Below are 19801 nucleotides of genomic sequence, written 5' to 3' on the forward strand. Positions count from 1 at the left end.
GATATACCACTCCATGCATACCTGTTAACTGCACCTGTGTGACTGCACATTGTATTATTCAAGTCAGTGCATACCTTTCACTTCATCCCCCCCCAATATGGACAAAACAAAAGGCAGAGGCAGGCCACCTGGTAGGTCTGTTCGAGGTCGTGCTGTTGTGATTTTGTGCGGCCCTCGACCAAAGTACAGTGTTCAGAAGAAGGTACATCAACCCCCAATATTGTCAGGACGTAGTTGACTATTTAACATAGAACACCTCATCTTTCTCAGCTTCCACATGGAAGCGTGACATATCTTCCTCCTCCTGCTCTGATTCTGGCACCCCACTTAACACACAGTCGGCCGCCACCACCAAAGTGCCATCACCCCAGGGCTCAGCGGTGTGGAAATTTTTTGTGTGTCTGCCTCAGATGAGAGCAATGCCATCTGTACTCTCTGCCACCGAAAATTGAGCCGTGGAAAGACCAAGATCCATGTAGGAACAACTACCTTACGAAGGCACATGATTACAAAGCACAAACTGCAATGGGATGACCCCCTGAGGAAAAGCAGCACACAAAAGCAAAGCCAAACACCGCAGTGGAAGATACCAGGCTGCAATTTTTTCTCAAAAAAGGCGATACCTAAACTGTACCGTGATGTTGAAAGGCAAGTGGTGACATCTCTGGCACACAGCATTAAGTCAAGGGTCCATTTGACCATGGATGCATGGTCTGGAAAGCACGCTCAGGCCTGCCCGAAACTAAGTCAGTCCCCACACAGCATCTCTACCCGCAGGCCGGTTGACTACCTTCTCCGCCACCACCAACAGGGTCCAGGACTCCAGGTGGATTCCTGAATTTAAAATTTTTAAGGCCGCTGCTAGCAGCGGCCACTATAATGATTTTTCTGGTGCGTGTACATGCCTGCCTAATTGTTCTGGCTGCACTGCAGCTGCAACAACAAAACAAAAGGCATGTACATGTGCCAATTCCCCTTCATGATCATTACCTTGCCGCGGCGAAGGGGCTTGCGTATCACAATGAAGCAATGACCAACGGCTATATGAGTGTGTCGGGGGGGCACACCAACGATAATAAGGTCGTTGCTTCATTGTGGACAGACCAAATTTGATCAGCTGGACAGTCACTGTTCTGTCATTCATCTACCTCGGCCCGGCGACCATATGGGCTGGAAAGCCACCATCACCTGCAGAGTGCATGTCATCGGCTGGAAAGCCACCATCACCAGCCACCATCACCTGCAGAGTGCATGTCATGGTGCGCACCCGTCCAGCACAGCCGTAACTACACAAACAGCTGTTTGCGGTGCGTTACACAATGAGTTTGGTGTGTCAGTGTGAAGCAGTACTCTAATTACACTCCCTGATTGATGTATACACATGCAAGATGTTTCAAAGCACTTTAGGCATGCAATTTAGCATTCAATGTGATTTCTGCCCTTAAAACGCTGCTTTGTGTCACATCCAGACTTTTCCCCGGGACTTTTGGCGTCTATCCCACTCATCCATGCAAAAACTCAGATGTTAGATCCCTTGAAACATCTTTTCCATCACTCTTCTGGCCAGCATAAGTGTTTCTAGTTTTTAAAGTTCGCCTCCCCATTGAAGTCTATTGTGGTTCGCGGAAGTTCGCGCAAACCGAACTTTTGTGGAAGTTCACGAACCTAAAATCGGAGGTTCGGGCCGTCTCTAACAATGATATGGCAGTTGCTATACATAGGCTAATTAAAAGGAACCTTAACTGGGAGGAATGTGGATGATTCCTTTTAAACAATACCAGTTGCCTGGTAGTCCTGCTGATCTCTTTGGTTGCAGTAGTGGCTGAATCACACACCTGAAACAAGCATGCAGCTAATCCAGTCTGACTTCAGTCAGAGCACCTGATCTGCATGCTTGTTTAGGGGCTAAGACTAAAAGTATTAGAGACACAGGATCAGCAGGAATATCAGGAAACTGGTATTATTTTAAAAGGAAAAATCCACATCCTTCTCAGTTTAGGTTCCCTTTAAAGATTTGGTTGCTATTGATTGTTGAAACTCATCTGGATTTCCCAGACAATATTCTGCAATATTCTGACTTTTAAAAACCCAGGTAGTATATAAAGTATTATGTTTTTCATAAAGTAAAAGTACATCCCTCATAATAATAGCAAGGATGTGTAATTCGGGTTCAGTGAGGTTGGGCCAGTGAGGTTTATCTTTCCTGATAATATTCTATATATCCTTCAAGTCTTATTTTGAGTAACAATGCAATTTCTGCATATAACCTATCAATTTGTTGCCCAATCGGTGCCCAGAAAACTAAGATTGGGATGTAGAGTAACAAAAAGTTGCTAGACTGTGGCTCCACAATGACCAGAAACTGCCCTGTTAGAACCTGTCAGGTATTATTAGAGATGTCCTCTAATTTCCTGTGCTACATACAGCTTCACTAGGGTCAAGAATTCAAGTTAAAGTTCCATAATGAGAGCAAAAACCATAAGAAAAACTTCTACTGCCATGTGTGTTTTACTGCTGTCTGTTGTGTTAAAGCGGAACTGTAGATCTAAAATAAAAACATTGTTTCACTTACCTGGGGCTTCCCCAAGCCCCCAACAGCTGTCCTGTCCCGCGCCACTCCTCACTGAGTCTCCAGTCCGTTCCCCCTGCCGCACGGTCCCGTAGCTCGACTTGTAAGTCGATGCCAGCGCAGCTTTGGCCAAGTGTAACCTTTCTTCGTGTTCCCCTCTGCAATAGCGGGGAACGCGAAGAAAGGATACGCGTGGCCAGAGTGGTGCTATTTGATTGCTGCTGCGATTTTTACTTTTTATTATATTCATCAAAAAAGACATGAATTTTATCAAAAAAATTACTTTTTTAACTTTCTGTGCTGACATTTTTCAAATAAAGTAAAATTTCCTATACATTTGAGCGCGAAAGTTATTCTGCTACATGTCTTTGATTAAAAAAAACATTCAGTGTATATTTATTGGATTGGGTAAAAGTTATAGCGTTTACAAACTATGGTGCCAAAAGTGAATTTTCCCATTTTCAAGCATCTCTGACTTTTCTGCGCACCTGTCAGGTTTCATGAGGGGCTAAAATTCCAGGATAGTACAAATACCCCCCAAATGACCCCATTTTGGAAAGAAGACATCCCAAAGTATTCAGTGAGAGGCATGATGAGTTCATAGAAGATTTTATTTTTTGTCACAAGTTAGCGGAAAATGACACTTTGTGACAAAAAAAAAAAAAAAGTTTCCTTTTTTTTCTAACTTGCGACAAAAAAAAAATGAAATCTGCCACGGACTCACTATGCTCCTCTCTGAATACCTTGAAGTGTCTACTTTGAAAAATGGGGTCATTGGTGGGGTGTGTTCACTGTCCTGGCATTTTGGGGGGTGCCTAATTGTAAGCACCCCTGTAAAGCCTAAAGATGCTCATTGGACTTTGGGCCCCTTAGCGCAGTTAGGCTGCAAAAAAGTGCCACACATGTGGTATTGCCGTACTCAGGAGAAGTAGTATAATGTGTTTTGGGGTGTATTTTTACACATACCCATGCTGGGTGGGAGAAATATCTCCGTAAATGACAATTTTTTTATTTTTTTACACACAATTGTCTATTTATAGAGATATTTCTCCCACTCAGCATGGGTATGTGGAAAAATACACCCCAAAACACATTATACTACTTCTCTTGAGTACGGCGATACCACATGTGTGGCACTTTTTTGCACCCTAACTGCGCTAAGGGGCCCAAAGTCCAATGAGCATCTTTAGGCTTTACAGGGGTGCTTACAATTAGGCACCCCCCAAAATGCCAGGACAGTGAACACACCCCATTTTTTTTGGTATTCTGTTAGGAGTATGGTGAGTTCATAGAAGATTTTTTTTTGTCACAATTTAGCGGAAAATGACACTTTGTGAAAAAAAAAACAATCCATATCAATTTCCGCTAACTTGTGACAAAAAATAAAATCTTCTATGAACTCACCATACTCCTAACAGAATACCAAAAAAAAAAATACCTTGGGGTGTCTTCTTTCTAAAATGGGGTCACTTGTGGGGTTCCTATACTGCCCTGGCATTTTAGGGGCCCTAAACCGTGAGGAGTAGTCTTGAACCCAAATGTCTCAAAATGACCTGTGAAATCCTAAAGGTACTCATTGGACTTTGGGCCCCTTAGCACAGTTAGGCTGCAAAAAAGTGTCACACATGTGGTATCACCGTACTCAGAAGAAGTAGTATAATGTGTTTTGTGGTGTATTTTTACATATAACCATGCTAGGTGGGAGAAATATCTCTGTAAATGACACATTTTTGATTTTTTTTACACACAATTGTCCATTTACAGAGAGATTTCTCCCACCCAGCATGGGTATGTGTAAAAATACACCACAAAACACATTATACTACTTCTCCTGAGTATGGCGATACCACATGTGTGACACTTTTTTGCAGCCTAGGTGCGCTAAGGGGCCCAACGTCCTATTCACAGGTCATTTTGAGGCATTTGTTTTCTAGACTACTCCTCACGGTTTAGGGCCTCTAAAATGCCAGGGCAGTATAGGAACCCCACAAGTGACCCCATTTTAGAAAGAAGACACCCCAAGGTATTCCGTTAGGGGTATGGTGAGTTCATAGAAGATTTTATTTTTTGTCACACGTTAGTGAAAAATGACACTTTGTGAAAAAAACAATAAAAATCCAATTTCCGCTAACTTTTGACAAAAAATAAAATCTTTTATGAACTCATCATACACCTAACAGAATACCTTGGGGTGTCTTCTTTCTAAAATGGGGTCACTTGTGGGGTTCCTATACTGCCCTGGCATTTTACGGGCCCAAAACTGTGAGTAGTCTGGAAACCAAATTTCTCAAAATGACTGTTCAGGGGTATAAGCATCTGCAAATTTTGATGACAGGTGGTCTATGAGGGGGCAAATTTTGTGGAACCGGTCATAAGCAGGGTGGCCTCTTAGATGACAGGATGTATTGGGCCTGATCTGATGGATAGGCGTGCTAGGGGGGTGACAGGAGGTGATTGATGGGTGTCTCAGGGGGCGGTTAGAGGGGAAAATAGATGCAATTAATGCACTGAGGAGGTGGTTGGAAGGGGGTCTGAGGGGGATCTGAGGGTTTGGCCGAGTGATCAGGAGCCCACACGGGGCAAATTAGGGCCTGATCTGATGGGTAGGTGTGCTAGGGGGTGACAGGAGGTGATTGATGGGTGTCTCAAGGTGTGATTAGAGGGGGGAAATAGATGCAAGCAATGCACTAGCGAGGTGATCAGGACTGGGGTCTGAGGGCGTTCTGAGGTGTGGGCGGGTGATTGGGTGCCCGCAAGGGGCAGATTAGGGTCTAATCTGATGGGTAACAGTGACAGGTGGTGATAGGGGGTGACTGATGGGTGATTGATGGGTAATTAGTGGGTGTTTAGAGGAGAGAAGAGATGTAAACACTGCACTTGGGAGGTGATCTGATGTCGGATCTGCGGGCGATCTATTGGTGTGGGTGGGTGATCAGATTGCCCGCAAGGGGCAGGTTAGGGGCTGATTGATGGGTGGCAGTGACAGGGGGTGATTGATGGGTGGCAGTGACAGGGGGTGATTGATGGGTGATTGATAGGTGATTGACAGGTGATCAGTGGGTTATTACAGGGAATAACAGATGTAAATATTGCACTGGCGAATTGATAAGGGGGGGTCTGAGGGCAATCTGAGCGTGTGGGCGGGTGATTGGGTGCCCGCAAGGGGCAGATTAGGGTCTAATCTGATGGGTAACAGTGACAGGTGGTGATAGGGGGTGATTGATGGGTAATTAGTGGGTGTTTAGAGGAGAGAAGAGATGTAAACACTGCACTTGGGAGGTGATCTGATGTCGGATCTGCGGGCTATCTATTGGTGTGGGTGGGTGATCAGATTGCCCGCAAGGGGCAGGTTAGGGGCTGATTGATGGGTGGCAGTGACAGGGGGTGATTGACGGGTGATTGACAGGTGATTGACAGGTGATTGACAGGTGATCAGGGGGGATAGATGCATACAGTACACGGGGGGGGGGGGTTTCTGGGGAGAATCTGAGGGGTGGGGGGGTGATCAGGAGGGAGTAGGGGGCAGATTAGGGACTAAAAAAAAATAGCGTTGACAGATAGTGACAGGGAGTGATTGATGGGTGATTAGGGGGGTGACTGGGTGCAAACAGTGGTCTGGGGGGTGGGCAGGGGGGGTCTGAGGGGTGCTGTGGGCGATCAGGGGGCAGGGGGGGGGAAATCAGTGTGCTTGGGTGCAGACTAGAGTGGCTGCAGCCTGCCCTGGTGGTCCCTCGGACACTGGGACCACCAGGGCAGGAGGCAGCCAGTATAATAGGCTTTGTATACATTACAAAGCCTATTATACAAAGTACATGCGGCGATCCGGGTGCTAGTAACCCGCCGGCGCTTCCGAACGGCCGGCGGGTTACAGCGAACGGGGGGCGGAGCCAGTCCCCGGCGGCTGATCGCGTCACGAATGACGCGATCGCCGCATAGCAACACCCGCAGCCGCCCCCGCCGATGGGCGTATTGCGGTCGTTTGGGCCCGGACTTTGCCGCCGCCCATCGGCTGGGGGCAGTCCTTAACTGGTTAATGAGCCTTTTTGTGCTGTTGGAACTTTCTTCACTACAGAATTGACTACACCTTCATTGCCATAAGTACTCATTTAACTCCTGGTATTTTAATTGTACATTGTTTGAATTGAAATGAATTCAAACTTAAATGGATTTGTATATGCCTAGCTTAATGTTCTACATTAATAATCTTTGACGGCATACGGTAGTCTTCAAAGGCTTATGCAGTTTTCCGACAGCAATGAGTTTGAGCTAAGGAAGACCCCTCCATATAAAGCTACAGTAAAAGTATATTGGTAAAGGTAAAATGTTTCCATCTGATACAAGCACAAGATAGGGCTTTACAAAATAATTCCTGTGATCCAAGTACTGTATAACCTCCTGTTGTGTATTAGCGGAATCATGTCTGCAATTCTATAAATGAAAGACCTTACAACTAAGTTATTTATTTTTAAAATACAGTTGTTATGTTGCTGTCATAACTGTCCATTACAGAGGCATTCCTTTTCCTCTTTAAATAGAATCTGCCAAGGACCATGACTGTACTAGAGTACCTAGAAAGGAATTCCTAGTCAAATATATGCTTTCCATTACCCAGAGTAAATATTAATAATGGCAAGCACCAGAGAAGACTGTACTATGCATTAATGTGACCATAAAGAATATAGTCCAATTGTTCAGTAGAACTGTAAATTCGATAACATGGTCATAAAACTAAATGTGGCTGGATAGCTGGATAGTGTACTGGTTAAGGCATCTGATACAGAAGATCTGGGTTCATATTCTGGCTCTTCCTGATCAGTAAGCCAGCACCTATTCAGTAAGGAGTCTTAGGGCAAGACTTCCTAAAACTGTCACTGCCTACTGAGCTCACCCTATTAGCTGCAGCTTAAAGGAAAACTTAAGTCAACTATAAAAAATGAGATTTACTCACCTGGGGCTCCCCTCAGCCCCCAGCAGCTGATTGGTGCCCTCGCAGCCCCGCTCAGATGCTCCTGCACCCGCCGGCGAACACTTCCGGTTTGGCCGTCACCGGCCGACAGGCATGGGAACGCGAGTGATTCTTCGCGTTCCCAGCCTGTATATCGCCCCCTATGCTAGCTAGCAGCATAGGGGGCGATATACAGGCTGGGAACGCGAAGAATCACTCGCGTTCCCATGCCTGTCGGCCGGTGACGGCCAAACCGGAAGTGTTCGCCGGCGGGTGCAGGAGCATCTGAGCGGGGCTGCGAGGGCACTGATCGGCTGCTGGGGGCTGAGGGGAGCCCCAGGTGAGTAAATCTCACTTTTTATAGTTGACTTAAGTTGTCCTTTAAGCGCACCGAGTCTGCCAGGAGAAAAGTGCATTATAAATATTATCTGTCTTGTCTAAATGTAGGTTGTTTATTTGTTGACAAGGTACCATAATTGAATTGATCATGTTTTACTTTCAATCCTTTTGATCAAATTTCTAAAGCTACATTACACTTTCAAGGGAGCAGCATTTACCTCTCTATGGTGAGGGGAGGAAGAAGAATAGCTTCTTAATGTCCATATATAGCTTAAATTATTGTTTGAAAAATCCTATCATGAAGGACAACCTCCAATGCCTATCTATACTGCATAGGGGACAAGATGTTAAAGAGGCTTGGGAGGTGGCGGCAGGGGCTATGTCAATTTTCTCTTCAACAAACTTTACCCTAGTAGAAAGGGAATCCTGGCAATTTAAACAGGGAATTTAAACATGCTTTTGCTGGAGTTTGCTATAGCCTATTTATACTATTGTTACAAAGGTTATAGCTCACCTCTTCCCAAGCCTTGATCTACGTGCAGGCTGGAATAGCAAGACTGAGTAAGACTGTGTGGGCCTCCACTTGCTGAACTATACTAGCCCACATGGTTCAGACCATGACACGAGGGTGCTCGGTAATAGAGGAGCAGCAAAGCCTTACCCTCTCCTGCAAAGCCTCATGCAACTCCAGAACACGTGGCTAATCTTCACTTCATACTCTGCAGGGGTAACAACCCCCACCCATATGGAGGTAGGTCCTTGGGGGAGGGGGGGCTTGTGATAATAAGGTTACCGCCAGAAGTCAGTCCCCAATTCACAGGTAAATAGGGAAAGCATGTCATTTTTTAATCTTTACCTATTTAGTAAAAAGCGTTAAAATTATACATTTTATCAATTTTCTTGTGACATTATCTTCTTTTGTCTACTTTTTCTTCTTTTTTAACCATGCTTTTATTTTGTCTGCTTCCAACTTGATTGATTGAAGAGTTCCCACAACACCTCCACAGAACCCACCAACACCGCCACTATCCACTGCACCGCCGACGCTACTGCACCGCCAGCACCCATCACAGCACCACTGAGACTGCCGCAAACCCACTGCCACACAATGGAGGATTTCCATTGGTCAATTTAAAGAACCAAGCAGCAGCCAGACAAAAGAATAACAAAATACTTATGCAAGGCCTTCCTATACTGTTGTATTATGACAGCTAAAGCATTTTTTAATTTGCTGCCAGAGCTCTCTATTGGTCCATTTATTTGACTAATGAGAATCCTCCATGAGGAGAATTCCCACTGGTCAATTTACAGAGCCAATGTGGAGCTCCAGCGATAGGTTCAAAAATGCTTTTCTTAGGGGCAGTACTGTAGTACTGTGGCAGTACAGGGAACACCAGCAAAAGCATCTTTGATCCATTCCTGATCCTATATTTTAAGCAACCCCATTGATCAGTCTAGGAAACCCTGACTTCAAATTCAAAGATACTTTTGCCAGGGCTCCCAATACTGGCACAATACTATAGGATAGGGAGCCCCTGCATAAAGCATTTTTGAATCTAACACCAGGGCTACCCCCATTGGTCCTTTAACCTGACCAATGGAAATCCTCCTCAAAGAGCAGTATGGAGCTTTGGCGGTAAATTCAAAAGTGCTTTTGCCAGGGTTCCTTATGCAAGTATAGCAGCGTGGACTCATGGAGGTTAAGCAGACTATTCAATCAAGTAATGAAGGAAGAAGACAAAAAGATAGAACACAAGAAGAGAAAACTAGAAGAAGAAAAATAAAATGGAGAAGAAAGATGTATATAAATGGAAATGACAGAGAAGAAAGAAGTATACCTCAGAAGATAATTATTTTTGACCTCATTTATCTACCTTGGAATGGTCATCTGAGACATTCCACAATAAGCCCCTCCCCTCAGAACTACCTCCACATGGTTAGGTACAATTACGCACAACTCCCCAAGAATAAGGTGGGAGTGAGCCCTGACATAGCCTGAACTTTGTAGGAGAGGGGCGGCATTGTTGTCCATCTTTTACAGAGCACCTCCATGTCATAGACCTTGCAAGCTGGTATAGTTCAGGGTGTGGAACCCCAAAAAGCCTGGTTCAGCCATTCTGACTATACCAACCTTAATATAGGACAAGGGGCTAATAGTGCCTAGGAGAGGGGAGTCCACACTATCTATTTTTTTAATCATTATTTTGTTTTTAATCATTAAATTAATGAGCACTAAGGAGACCAAATCTGCCAGAATCCAGCATTTCACATGTTTTAAAAGCACTTTTTTTCCTGTCAAAACTTTACAGTTGCTTTCCTCAAAAACGACAATATCTATTAATATTTTTTAAAATATTCCCATTAGTGACATACATAGCAAATTTACTGTTTATAGCATATAAATGGACTCCATAACAGTGGGGCGTTGTTTTGCATCCCCAGTAAAAACAGAATCACAATGCAATGGGGAAGAACAGTCGAATTGCACAGTACGTGGACAACGCACATAGTACATACAAAGTATGCTTCACCACAACTGTTATCGTGCACGTTATACAGTACTACACTGCACGCATTACACTATGCCACAAATCTGTTGCATTGCACGGCTAATGCGCTGATGTGAACATACCATTAAAATATAATTGCATTGCATTATCAATTTGTTTATATTGTCTGTGGCAATATATTTAAAAGCACCAGTGTGAAAGTAGCCTAACTTAGTCCAAATCAAAGTTCAATACAACACTCTTGCCAAAACTCAGTAATAAGTCAGAATTTGGCAATTCGTATCATCCTCAATCCTGACAATGGCTATCATTCATAAAGCATTTCCGCATGCGGAAATGCTTAAAACAGCTGACTTTACCGACCACTCGGCAAGTTCGGCATTTATAAAGCCTCTTTCCGCATGAAAAGCTGACACTACCGAGCAGAGCTATAAATCACCGCCTTGTGCGGTGATTTTCGTAACAAATGTAACAAAATATTAATTCATAAAGATCACCGCAAGCGGTATGAGGTCGGGAAATACCGCTCCCTCTGATGTGGCGATAACAATGTAAGTGAATGGAGACACAGACCTCCCAGGCAGCTGCAGTAGAGCGGAACACGGAGAAATGTATCAACCTCGCAGCTTCCTGTGCTTCCGCAAGCCTACCGCCTGCCTACCGACAGCCTAGTTCGGGGAATCTCTGCACTGCTATCGCAACTGGATACATTTTTATAAATGAGCAGCCAGAAGTCTAAAATTCCGCCAGTGGTGTTTTACCGCATAGATTTACTTTACCGACAACAGTTTTATGAATGATAGCCAATGGCCTCAAATCACTAAGCTTCTCTCCTGTCTTTAATAACGTTTCTATAGTTATCACCATGGTGACGAGGCATGTAGTATTCAGGAAACATTTTACCTCAGGCAAACCTAAAGTTAACTCTTCTGTCTTTAAAGGGGAACTAAAGAGAGAGGTATATGGAGGCTGTCATGTTTATTTCCTTTTAGACAATACCAGTTACCTGGCAGCCCTGCTGATCCTCTGCCTCTAATACTATTAGCCATAGCCCCTGAACAAGCATGCAGCAGATGAGGTGTTTCAGTGGTTCAGACTTATAAGTCTGATCTGACAAGACTAGCTGCATGCTTGTTTCTGGTTTTAATCAGATACTACTGCAGAGAAATAGACCAGCAGGGCTGCCAGGCAACTGGTATTGATTAAAAGGAAATAAACATGACAGCCTCCATGTAGCTCTCTCTTCAGTTCCCCTTTAAGTTAACTCTTCAATCCTTAAAATAACTCCAGAATTCTAAAGTTAAAGACAGGCTGTTAATTAACTGCGTGTGAAAATAACTACAGAGGAGGTAACTTAAGGAACGAAGAGATAAGACAACTATCTCACTGTGTGGAGGTAAGTTTTCTCTTACCTTATTATCTCCAGCATGATCTTAGTGAATTGAGGCCAATGTCAAATGTCAACCAGACAAGGCACATACACTTACTTTATTATACTTCCTTATCCCTGTCCAACATACATAAACTCCTAGAATTCTTCTTTAAAGAGAAACTTAAGTGAAAATAAACTGATGAGATAGACAGTTGTATATGCCCCCCCCCTAAAAAATGACTTAAGTATCCCATAGTTTTAGGTTATGTTAAACTTAAAAAAGTAGACTTATTATATTGTCTCAGCTCAATGAAACAATCTGCCGCATGTCTCAGAGTGCTGAAACATATAATTATTGAACTCTTTTTTTATGTATCCCCTGCTCTCAAAAGCCAAGTTCTCTGTCAGGAAAGTAGTTTATGACTGTAATTCTTTATCAGTGAATGACACTATAGTCTGACTGGGTCCTGACTAGACTAGAGAAAAATTGTCATTTGCATAGCTGAATATTAACTCTTTCAGGCAGAGAAAGAAGAAAAGCAACACAGCATATCAGCATATGTATTTGTGTGCTAGGCACTGTACATACACATATCTATCACAGTATGTCACCTAAAGTTCCTTTTATATACAACTATAATTCTGCTTTAACAGTGTGTATATTCTGTTGAAAAGTACTGCAAAGGGGGTGACACCATCTTAGTAATAGATGGTGACAGTAATGATAATATTTAAAAATAAAGGAAACAATCATACATAGGTCAGTTTTAAAAATTTCCTTTAACTGTACTGAGAATTATTGTGTACCAATTTAGATTCTAAATTCACAGGCATAGAGCTTATCTTGTCTAAACATAAGGAAATATATATATATATATATATATATATATATATATATATATATATATATATATATATATATATATTCAGACAACTACACTGATAACAAGCAGCAGTCAGAAATGTTTGGACTTACCATCTGGGACTGACTCTTCGGACAGCCATTAATATCTTCAATTTTCTCATTTGCTGGGGAGAGAAGGTGAGGTGCGTTAGTGAAAGGAGTAATGACTACAGTGAGTTGTTAAGTCAAAGAATAGGCTGTTACCTACAGCACTCCAATCCCCATTCACTAGTCTCTGCTATCAGACATGCAGTAAACATAGGCAATCCTACAAGAGTAGAAGTGTGAATGTGATCTACTGCTAATTCTCCCAGCCCTGCCAAGTAACTGCTGACATGAAATCCTCCCCAATTGTCTGAGCATAGCCAGGGATAGTGTTTCAAGGCATCCCAGAAAAAGACTCATTCCCTGCAGCCAACGAAATGCCCACATGGGAGACATATGGCTTGATCAAGTCTTCATCCCTGACATTTCAGCATGTGGAGGATACACTGTAAGCGGCTGTAAAATAACCGTTGGGCAGTTACTTCCCATGCATTCTTTATACTAACAAATATCCAGCAAACTCACGGCACCGGTTCAGCCAGGGAAGACATCTGGACTTAGTAACTGAAGCGCAGACATATTGAAAGACATGATTAACCTTTTCAAGTCCAAAGTCACGCTGTCACCAATTCATTTTGCGGAGTCCTCCCCTCCCTTGCCGTTTGCTGAATGCTCACTAGCAGAGGGAAAGGCAACACTTACCAATGATCTGAATGATCTCTGCCAGCAGGACACCATCAGCAATGTCTTGTTGTAAATCCTTAATCAGCCTCTTGTGACCAGACTTTGCTAGGTAGTGATTTGCCCAGTCTGTGTAAATCTGTAAGACAGGGGGAAGAGGGTGGGATAAGGGAAACAGAAAAAGAGAAGATAATAAAAATTATTCAGAATAGAAGAACTATTCAGGATCACATTCCAAGTGAGAAAGTCACAGCTCAGAAGGAAGCTGTTATGCTGCTATTATTTAAACAATTTCTTTCCTATTCCCAGCTCTAATGACTCACTTTATTTTCAAATCGGGGTCGCTGGAGTTCTCTGACCACACAAGAAACACACTCTCGCTTCATATCTATCAAGGAAACTGCTGTCACAGTCACAAATCAATCACTTCCATTCCTCCCTCACCAGTCACACCAATTGATTTATCAGTGTGAAAAAGTGAGGGACTAAAATGGCTCTGTAGAAAGGAAATGTACATTTAGGCTGCTTTTGCTTTCCAAACTTTTTTTTGTATCATCTCATGTACTATATTTTAATACTTCCACTAAGCTCACACTTCCACAAAGCTCTGTAGGAAGACAACATAAAATAAGCAGCATGAAAATGATATAAACATCAAACAACAACATTACAATTTAGTTTATTACGATATACATCACGTTTTACAATACTGTACAAAGATTTTTTTGCCTAACGCAAATTGCATGGAAATTTGAGTTCAGTGACATGAATGACCAAACTACTTAAAGTGAACCTGAGGTGAAAAAAACTGATGCGATAAACAATTGTATTTATTCTTCTACCACTAAAACCGACCATTTTTTAGATATCCCATGGTTTTATTTTATATTTAAACATTAACAAACTAGATTGAATGTTGTGTTGTCTCTGCTCAGGGGCAGCCTATTTAGTGTCCCAGAGTTCAAATACTTGAACTCTTGACCTTTTTTTAATCTCCCCCTGCACTGAGAAGTTGTATTCTGCCAGGAAAACTTTTATGGCTGTGATTTGCTTATCAGTGATGTTTACTATATTCCTGACAAGGTACCGACAAGACAGAAGTGGTCACTTCTATGCCTAAAAATTAAAGGACAATGGAAGTGAGAAGATTATGAAGGCTGCCATATTTATTTCCTTTTAAGCAATACCAGTTGCCTGGCAGCTCTGCTGATCTATTTGGCTGCAGTCTGAATCACAACAGAAACAAGCATGCAGCTAAACTTGTCAGATCTGACAATGAGGGCAGAAACGTCTGATCTGCTGCATGCTTGTTCAGGGTCTATGGCATTAGAGGTATTAGAGACAGATGATCAGCAGGTAACTGGCATTGCTTAAAAGGAAATAAATATGGCAGTCTCCATAGCGCTCTTGCTACAGTTGTCCTTTAGCTCTTTCAGGCAGAGCCGGGACAAGGTCCTCCAGCACCCAAGGCTGAGACACCAAAGTGCGCCCCTCCATCCCCCTACCCCAGCCGTTACACACTGATTGCTATTAGACTAAGAGGCGCCACAGGGCCCCCAACACCTTAATCTCTAGTTATCTGGCTTGTAGTCACTTCCATGTATCTCCTTTTCTTATTTATTTCTGCTTCAAACACAATTAGGAATGACAGCTGAATGAATTGTGCGCCCACTCCTACACTGCGCCCTGAGGCTGGAGCCCCTCCAGCCTATGCCTCGGCCCGGCCCTGCTTTCAGGCAGCAAAATAAGATAAGTAAAACAGCCTGCTTATTAGTATGTTTCAAACTGTACATTTACGTGTTTATCTAATGCCACATTTCACCTTGGGTACACATTAAAGGACACCTGAGGGGGATATGGATGCTGCCATAGTTATTTCCCATTTATTTGCCCTGCTGATTTCTCTGGCTGCAGTAGTGTCTGAATCACACATCTGAAACAAGCATGCAGCTTCAGGGTCTATAGCTAAAAGTATTACAGGCGGGGAATCATCAGCCAGTCAATCTGCATTGTTTTAGGCTTCTTGCACACAGGGACGTTACAGGTGCACGTTAGTGCAGCCTGTAACGCTCCCCCAACGCACAGCAATGTAACACAAGTGGGCTGTTTACACTGCCCATGTTGCGTTACATTGTAACGCAGCAAAGTGCTGCATGCCGTGCGTTCTACTCGGCTAAGCCGCGTTAGACTGTTTGCACATGCTCAGTCATGTTGGGGAGGTGGGGAGAGCGGCCGGGCACATGGCTAATTAATATTCACTACACTCAGTGACGTGCAGTGTTTACTTCCTGGAGCGGCCTGCTCTGTGCGGCGATTGGCCGAGCGGGACCACGTGATGCCGCATGCGTCCAAGAGTACGCATCACGGCATCACGGACGCCAGAGTGAGCTGCACAACGCAGCTCACTCTGACGTCCACACCAGAGAGCACCAGGCGTTGCGTAAGGGGCACGTTCTATGCCCTATAACGTCCCCTAAACGCAACGCCCTGGTGTGTAACTAGCCTAAAAGGAAATAAATATGTCAACCTCCCTATCCTTCTCATTTCAGATTTTTTTAATATCAGACATTTAACTTCTCATTTACTAGCAGTTTCCTCCCTTTAGCCCATGTAATAGTAAAGGCAAGTACAAATACAATCCAGTTATTCATGAGTACCTGAAATTCTTAAGCAAGTCCATATACCGGAATACTATACATGGATAACAAGAGCACCGCTTGCATGAAGTTTGTTCTCCTTAGGTTAGTGTATGTGGCTCTAAATATACTCACAGGCAGGAAAGAACTGTCAGAGGCTCCAGCTGCCATGGGTCTCATGTAGATCACATGTCATACATGTAAATTCAGCACTGACAATTTTGCTGTGAACTATCACTGTTAAATGAGGAGTACTGAATGTTAACTCCAGGCAAAAGTCATCAATATAGCACATCACTCACCATACCCTGACCCTCACATTAAGCCTAAAAATCTGCTTTACTATCCCCAAACAAAAGCCTAACGCCAACGCCAACTCTTTCCCTATAAACCTTACTCAACATGAACATTTACTGTTCCTAAATTTTACTCTGTCCACCATGACCATCATGTCATTAAAACCGATCCCTAAGCTTATGTCAAGCCTAATACTAACCTTTCCCCTTTCCCCAACACTAGTCATAGTAATATACACACCAACCTAACCCTGCATCCATGCTCAAAACTACTCTTAACATGAATACTAACTCCTGGACTGATTTAACCTAATTCTAGCACGCACTAACCAACAGCATAAAAAGAAAAGGTATTGTAAATAATATTTTTTGCACTACAAGTCTAGAGCTGAGATGAGCCTTTGCAGAGAAGGACCACATGATAAATGGGCACGATATCTACCAGATACTATCGTCTGTTACCATTAGTATAATATTGGTAATGTCATATTCTACTATTGTATATCATAAATTAACTCTTACATTACCCCTCCCCTAACTACGCCTAACACTACAACCCTCTACCAATGTCTAAAACAACCCCGTTCCCCAACCACCTATGCCTAGCACTAACCTTCCCCAGAAGCTACCACCACTATCAATTGTTACTTTGCTCTCTCCCCACCGTTATCTTTAACTACAGCACCAGCTTCCACCGCTAACCATAGTTCCGCTACATAATAGCCATAAACCATAGAATTTCACCACCACTACTGGCTTTACTGTAGTAGGCATAGTTCTGCTATAATATAGTGGAACTATGACACCCAAATTACCTAGTTGCTGCCACCCTAGCCACAATTTCCCCAGTGGCCTATGGCGGCGGCGGCACCCAAATCACCAGGCACGCCCTGCTCCCAAATTATGTGATTCACCAGATCTTGGTGTTGGTTAAACACTGAATTTGTACTATCTTAGTTTTTAGTGCAGAGACTCAGGTACCTTGTTCACTGCTGGAAGCTTTGCCTCAACTAGAAGCAATGGTCTGTGCAGTTATTCTATGGTACACTAGTATTTCACAATTAGCTTGCATAAGCAGCTCCAGGGTCAGTTTTGACTTGGCCAAATCTTAGGTTTTGGGCATCTCATATGTCTGTGGAGATATAGATGTATACTTTCATGATTGCTTTAGGTGAAAATTTACCCATGCTGCTGAGTTTTCCTCTAAACAGCAGATTCTGTCCTATAGATATAGGAGGGACTGGAGAGAGAAGCAGAAGATGTTCCGCTGAAGCTCGCAGGAACCACAACAGTGTTTAGCCAAAGATCCAACTTTTCCAGTTACACCCACCCAAAACAATCAATAATAGTTTTAGGCAACACAAATCTAGAATGTATGATAGCTTTAGAGCACTTTTGCACTGGCCAGGTTATGTTTCTGAAATCGGATAGGAAACGATTTAAGCGCACTTCAGTAATCGCAAGAGCACCGTGATTATCAACGTAATCACAGTGCTCCACTCCCAAAGAGTCAATTTGATGTGATGCACATTTAACCTGAATGCAAAAGCAGAACATGCTGCAGCTTTCCTGCATTTAGATTTAAGTCTATGTGAGCTCATGATAATCACATAGCAATCGCTGTACTATGCAATTTTCTTACGATTTCCCCATGTTCCATGAAACTCCTCCCCTTATATTTTGGAAATCGCAAAAGTATCGTGTATAATGACAATTGCACAGAAAATCCCACCACAACGCATGGAAAATTGTGTTTGTAAATAGTTGCAAATCGCAATCAGACTACAGCGCATTCAGGATCGTGATCACAATTTACAGTGGAACATGGCTCTTTGTGTCTATTTTGTATACTCTTGCATTTTTCATTGTCCACCTACAGCTGCAAATTGTTTTCTAAAGCCGAGTGGTTTTCTAAAGCCGATATGCCATCAAGACAAATTCTTACAGTAAATATACAACATTTTCCATACATGTATACACTCAAATGCAAACATTACTATCTCCTCTGCTTTTCAAATAATATGACTATGCAGCAGAAAATACTCTGATGTGAAGTTTTACATTTCCTTTCTAATGGCTACATACTGCATTTTATCTAGAAGATAATACGTTTCCAGGAAATCCCAAATATAGCTGTTAAACACAAAATTAAAACACACACACACACACACACACACACACACTTACACACACTTACACACACACACACACACACACACACACACACACACACACACACACACACACACACACACACACACTCACACACACACACACACTCACACACAGTATAATAAGATGCTGTGCTCCAGTTTCCGACTTCTCACGGAGGTCACTTAGTCTGGATCACAGCAATAAAGAAGCATTCTGAAAGGCAGGAGCAACTCAAATGAAGAAAAAAAAAAAGGATCTCAGTCCAAACATGCACACTGGTCCTTGCTTTCATGTAAATAGTTTACTGTAGGTTGTGCATGGCTTGTTTCAGTAGGTCTGGCTCTCTCACACTGGATGATGCAGGTGATACAGAAAACCTGGCCTCTGCAGGTGTGAGGATTTGTTCTTGTGTCCATGCAATAGCGTTACTGAGAACAGGGAATGAGGTGAAATCTCTTCAATACATCAGATATTTTTTTCAAGCATTTTTTCAAGATAAATGGGGCCTTTCTCCCTGGCCTACTTCAATGACTTCCATACTGGCATGTGATTAAACAGCTATGAAGGATTCTCCCTCTTCTATAAGAACTCCTCATCTTCTATAAGAAGACACTGGGTTCCGCTTGCAGCCTATAAAGCTGCATTAGAATTTCTGAGTATGGACCCATGGAGTTATTACCAAATCAGACATTTTGTTGCATCCCTAGATACTAAGCAATATCTGCATTGCTAAAGGGTGGCCCTATAAGAAGAATGATTTGATTTTGTTAATAAACTCTTATGGTGGCCACTAACGATCCAATCTTTTTCATCCAATCTTACCATTTCTATGTAATATAAGGGTACTGCCTACATAATGCATTCAATATATTCACTCAGTTTACCCTTCTACTACATAGATTTGGTAACATTGGATGAAAAAGATTGGAGCATTAGTGGCCACCATTAAAGGACAACTGTAGTGAGAAGAATATGGAAGCTGCCATATTTTTTTCTTTTTAAGCAATACCAGTTGCCTGGCAGCCCTGCTGGTCTGTTTGGCTATAGTAATGACTGAATCACACTAGAAACTAGCATGCAGATAATCTTGTCGGATCTAACAATAATGTCAGAAACACCTGATCTGCTGCATGCTTTTTCAGGGTCTGTGGCTAAAAGTATTAGAGGCAGAGGATCAGCAGAGCTGCCAGGCAATTGGTATTGCTTAAGAGGGAACAAATATGGAAGCCTCCATATCCCTCTCATTTCAGTTGTCCTTTAAGGTGACCACTAATGATGCAATTTTCCAAACGATCATTTACGAATGATTCTTAATACGAACGATTGGAAATGATAGTTTGGGATAACTAT

At 42.8% G+C, this 19801-nt stretch overlaps 1 protein-coding gene across 11 annotated transcripts in view; it reads right to left on the reverse strand.

Moving 5' to 3' along the window:
• Positions 1 to 19801, reverse strand: part of NAV3 (neuron navigator 3) — an 805693-nt gene that overhangs the window by 301389 nt on the left and 484503 nt on the right. For 10 of the 11 annotated variants that reach the window (XM_068276636.1, XM_068276638.1, XM_068276633.1 and 7 more), the window contains 2 exons: positions 13387 to 13504; positions 12712 to 12764 (listed from right to left, as the gene is read on the reverse strand). In XM_068276636.1, coding sequence (XP_068132737.1) covers positions 12712 to 12764; positions 13387 to 13504 — 171 coding nt within the window. Of the gene's footprint in view, positions 1 to 12711; positions 12765 to 12843; positions 13100 to 13386; positions 13505 to 19801 lie in introns of those variants that run through there. The other variant, XM_068276639.1, reaches the window with a different exon arrangement.

The sequence above is a fragment of the Hyperolius riggenbachi genome, chromosome 3, assembly GCF_040937935.1.
Source record: "Hyperolius riggenbachi isolate aHypRig1 chromosome 3, aHypRig1.pri, whole genome shotgun sequence".
In the NCBI taxonomy this organism is placed as follows: domain Eukaryota; kingdom Metazoa; phylum Chordata; class Amphibia; order Anura; family Hyperoliidae; genus Hyperolius; species Hyperolius riggenbachi.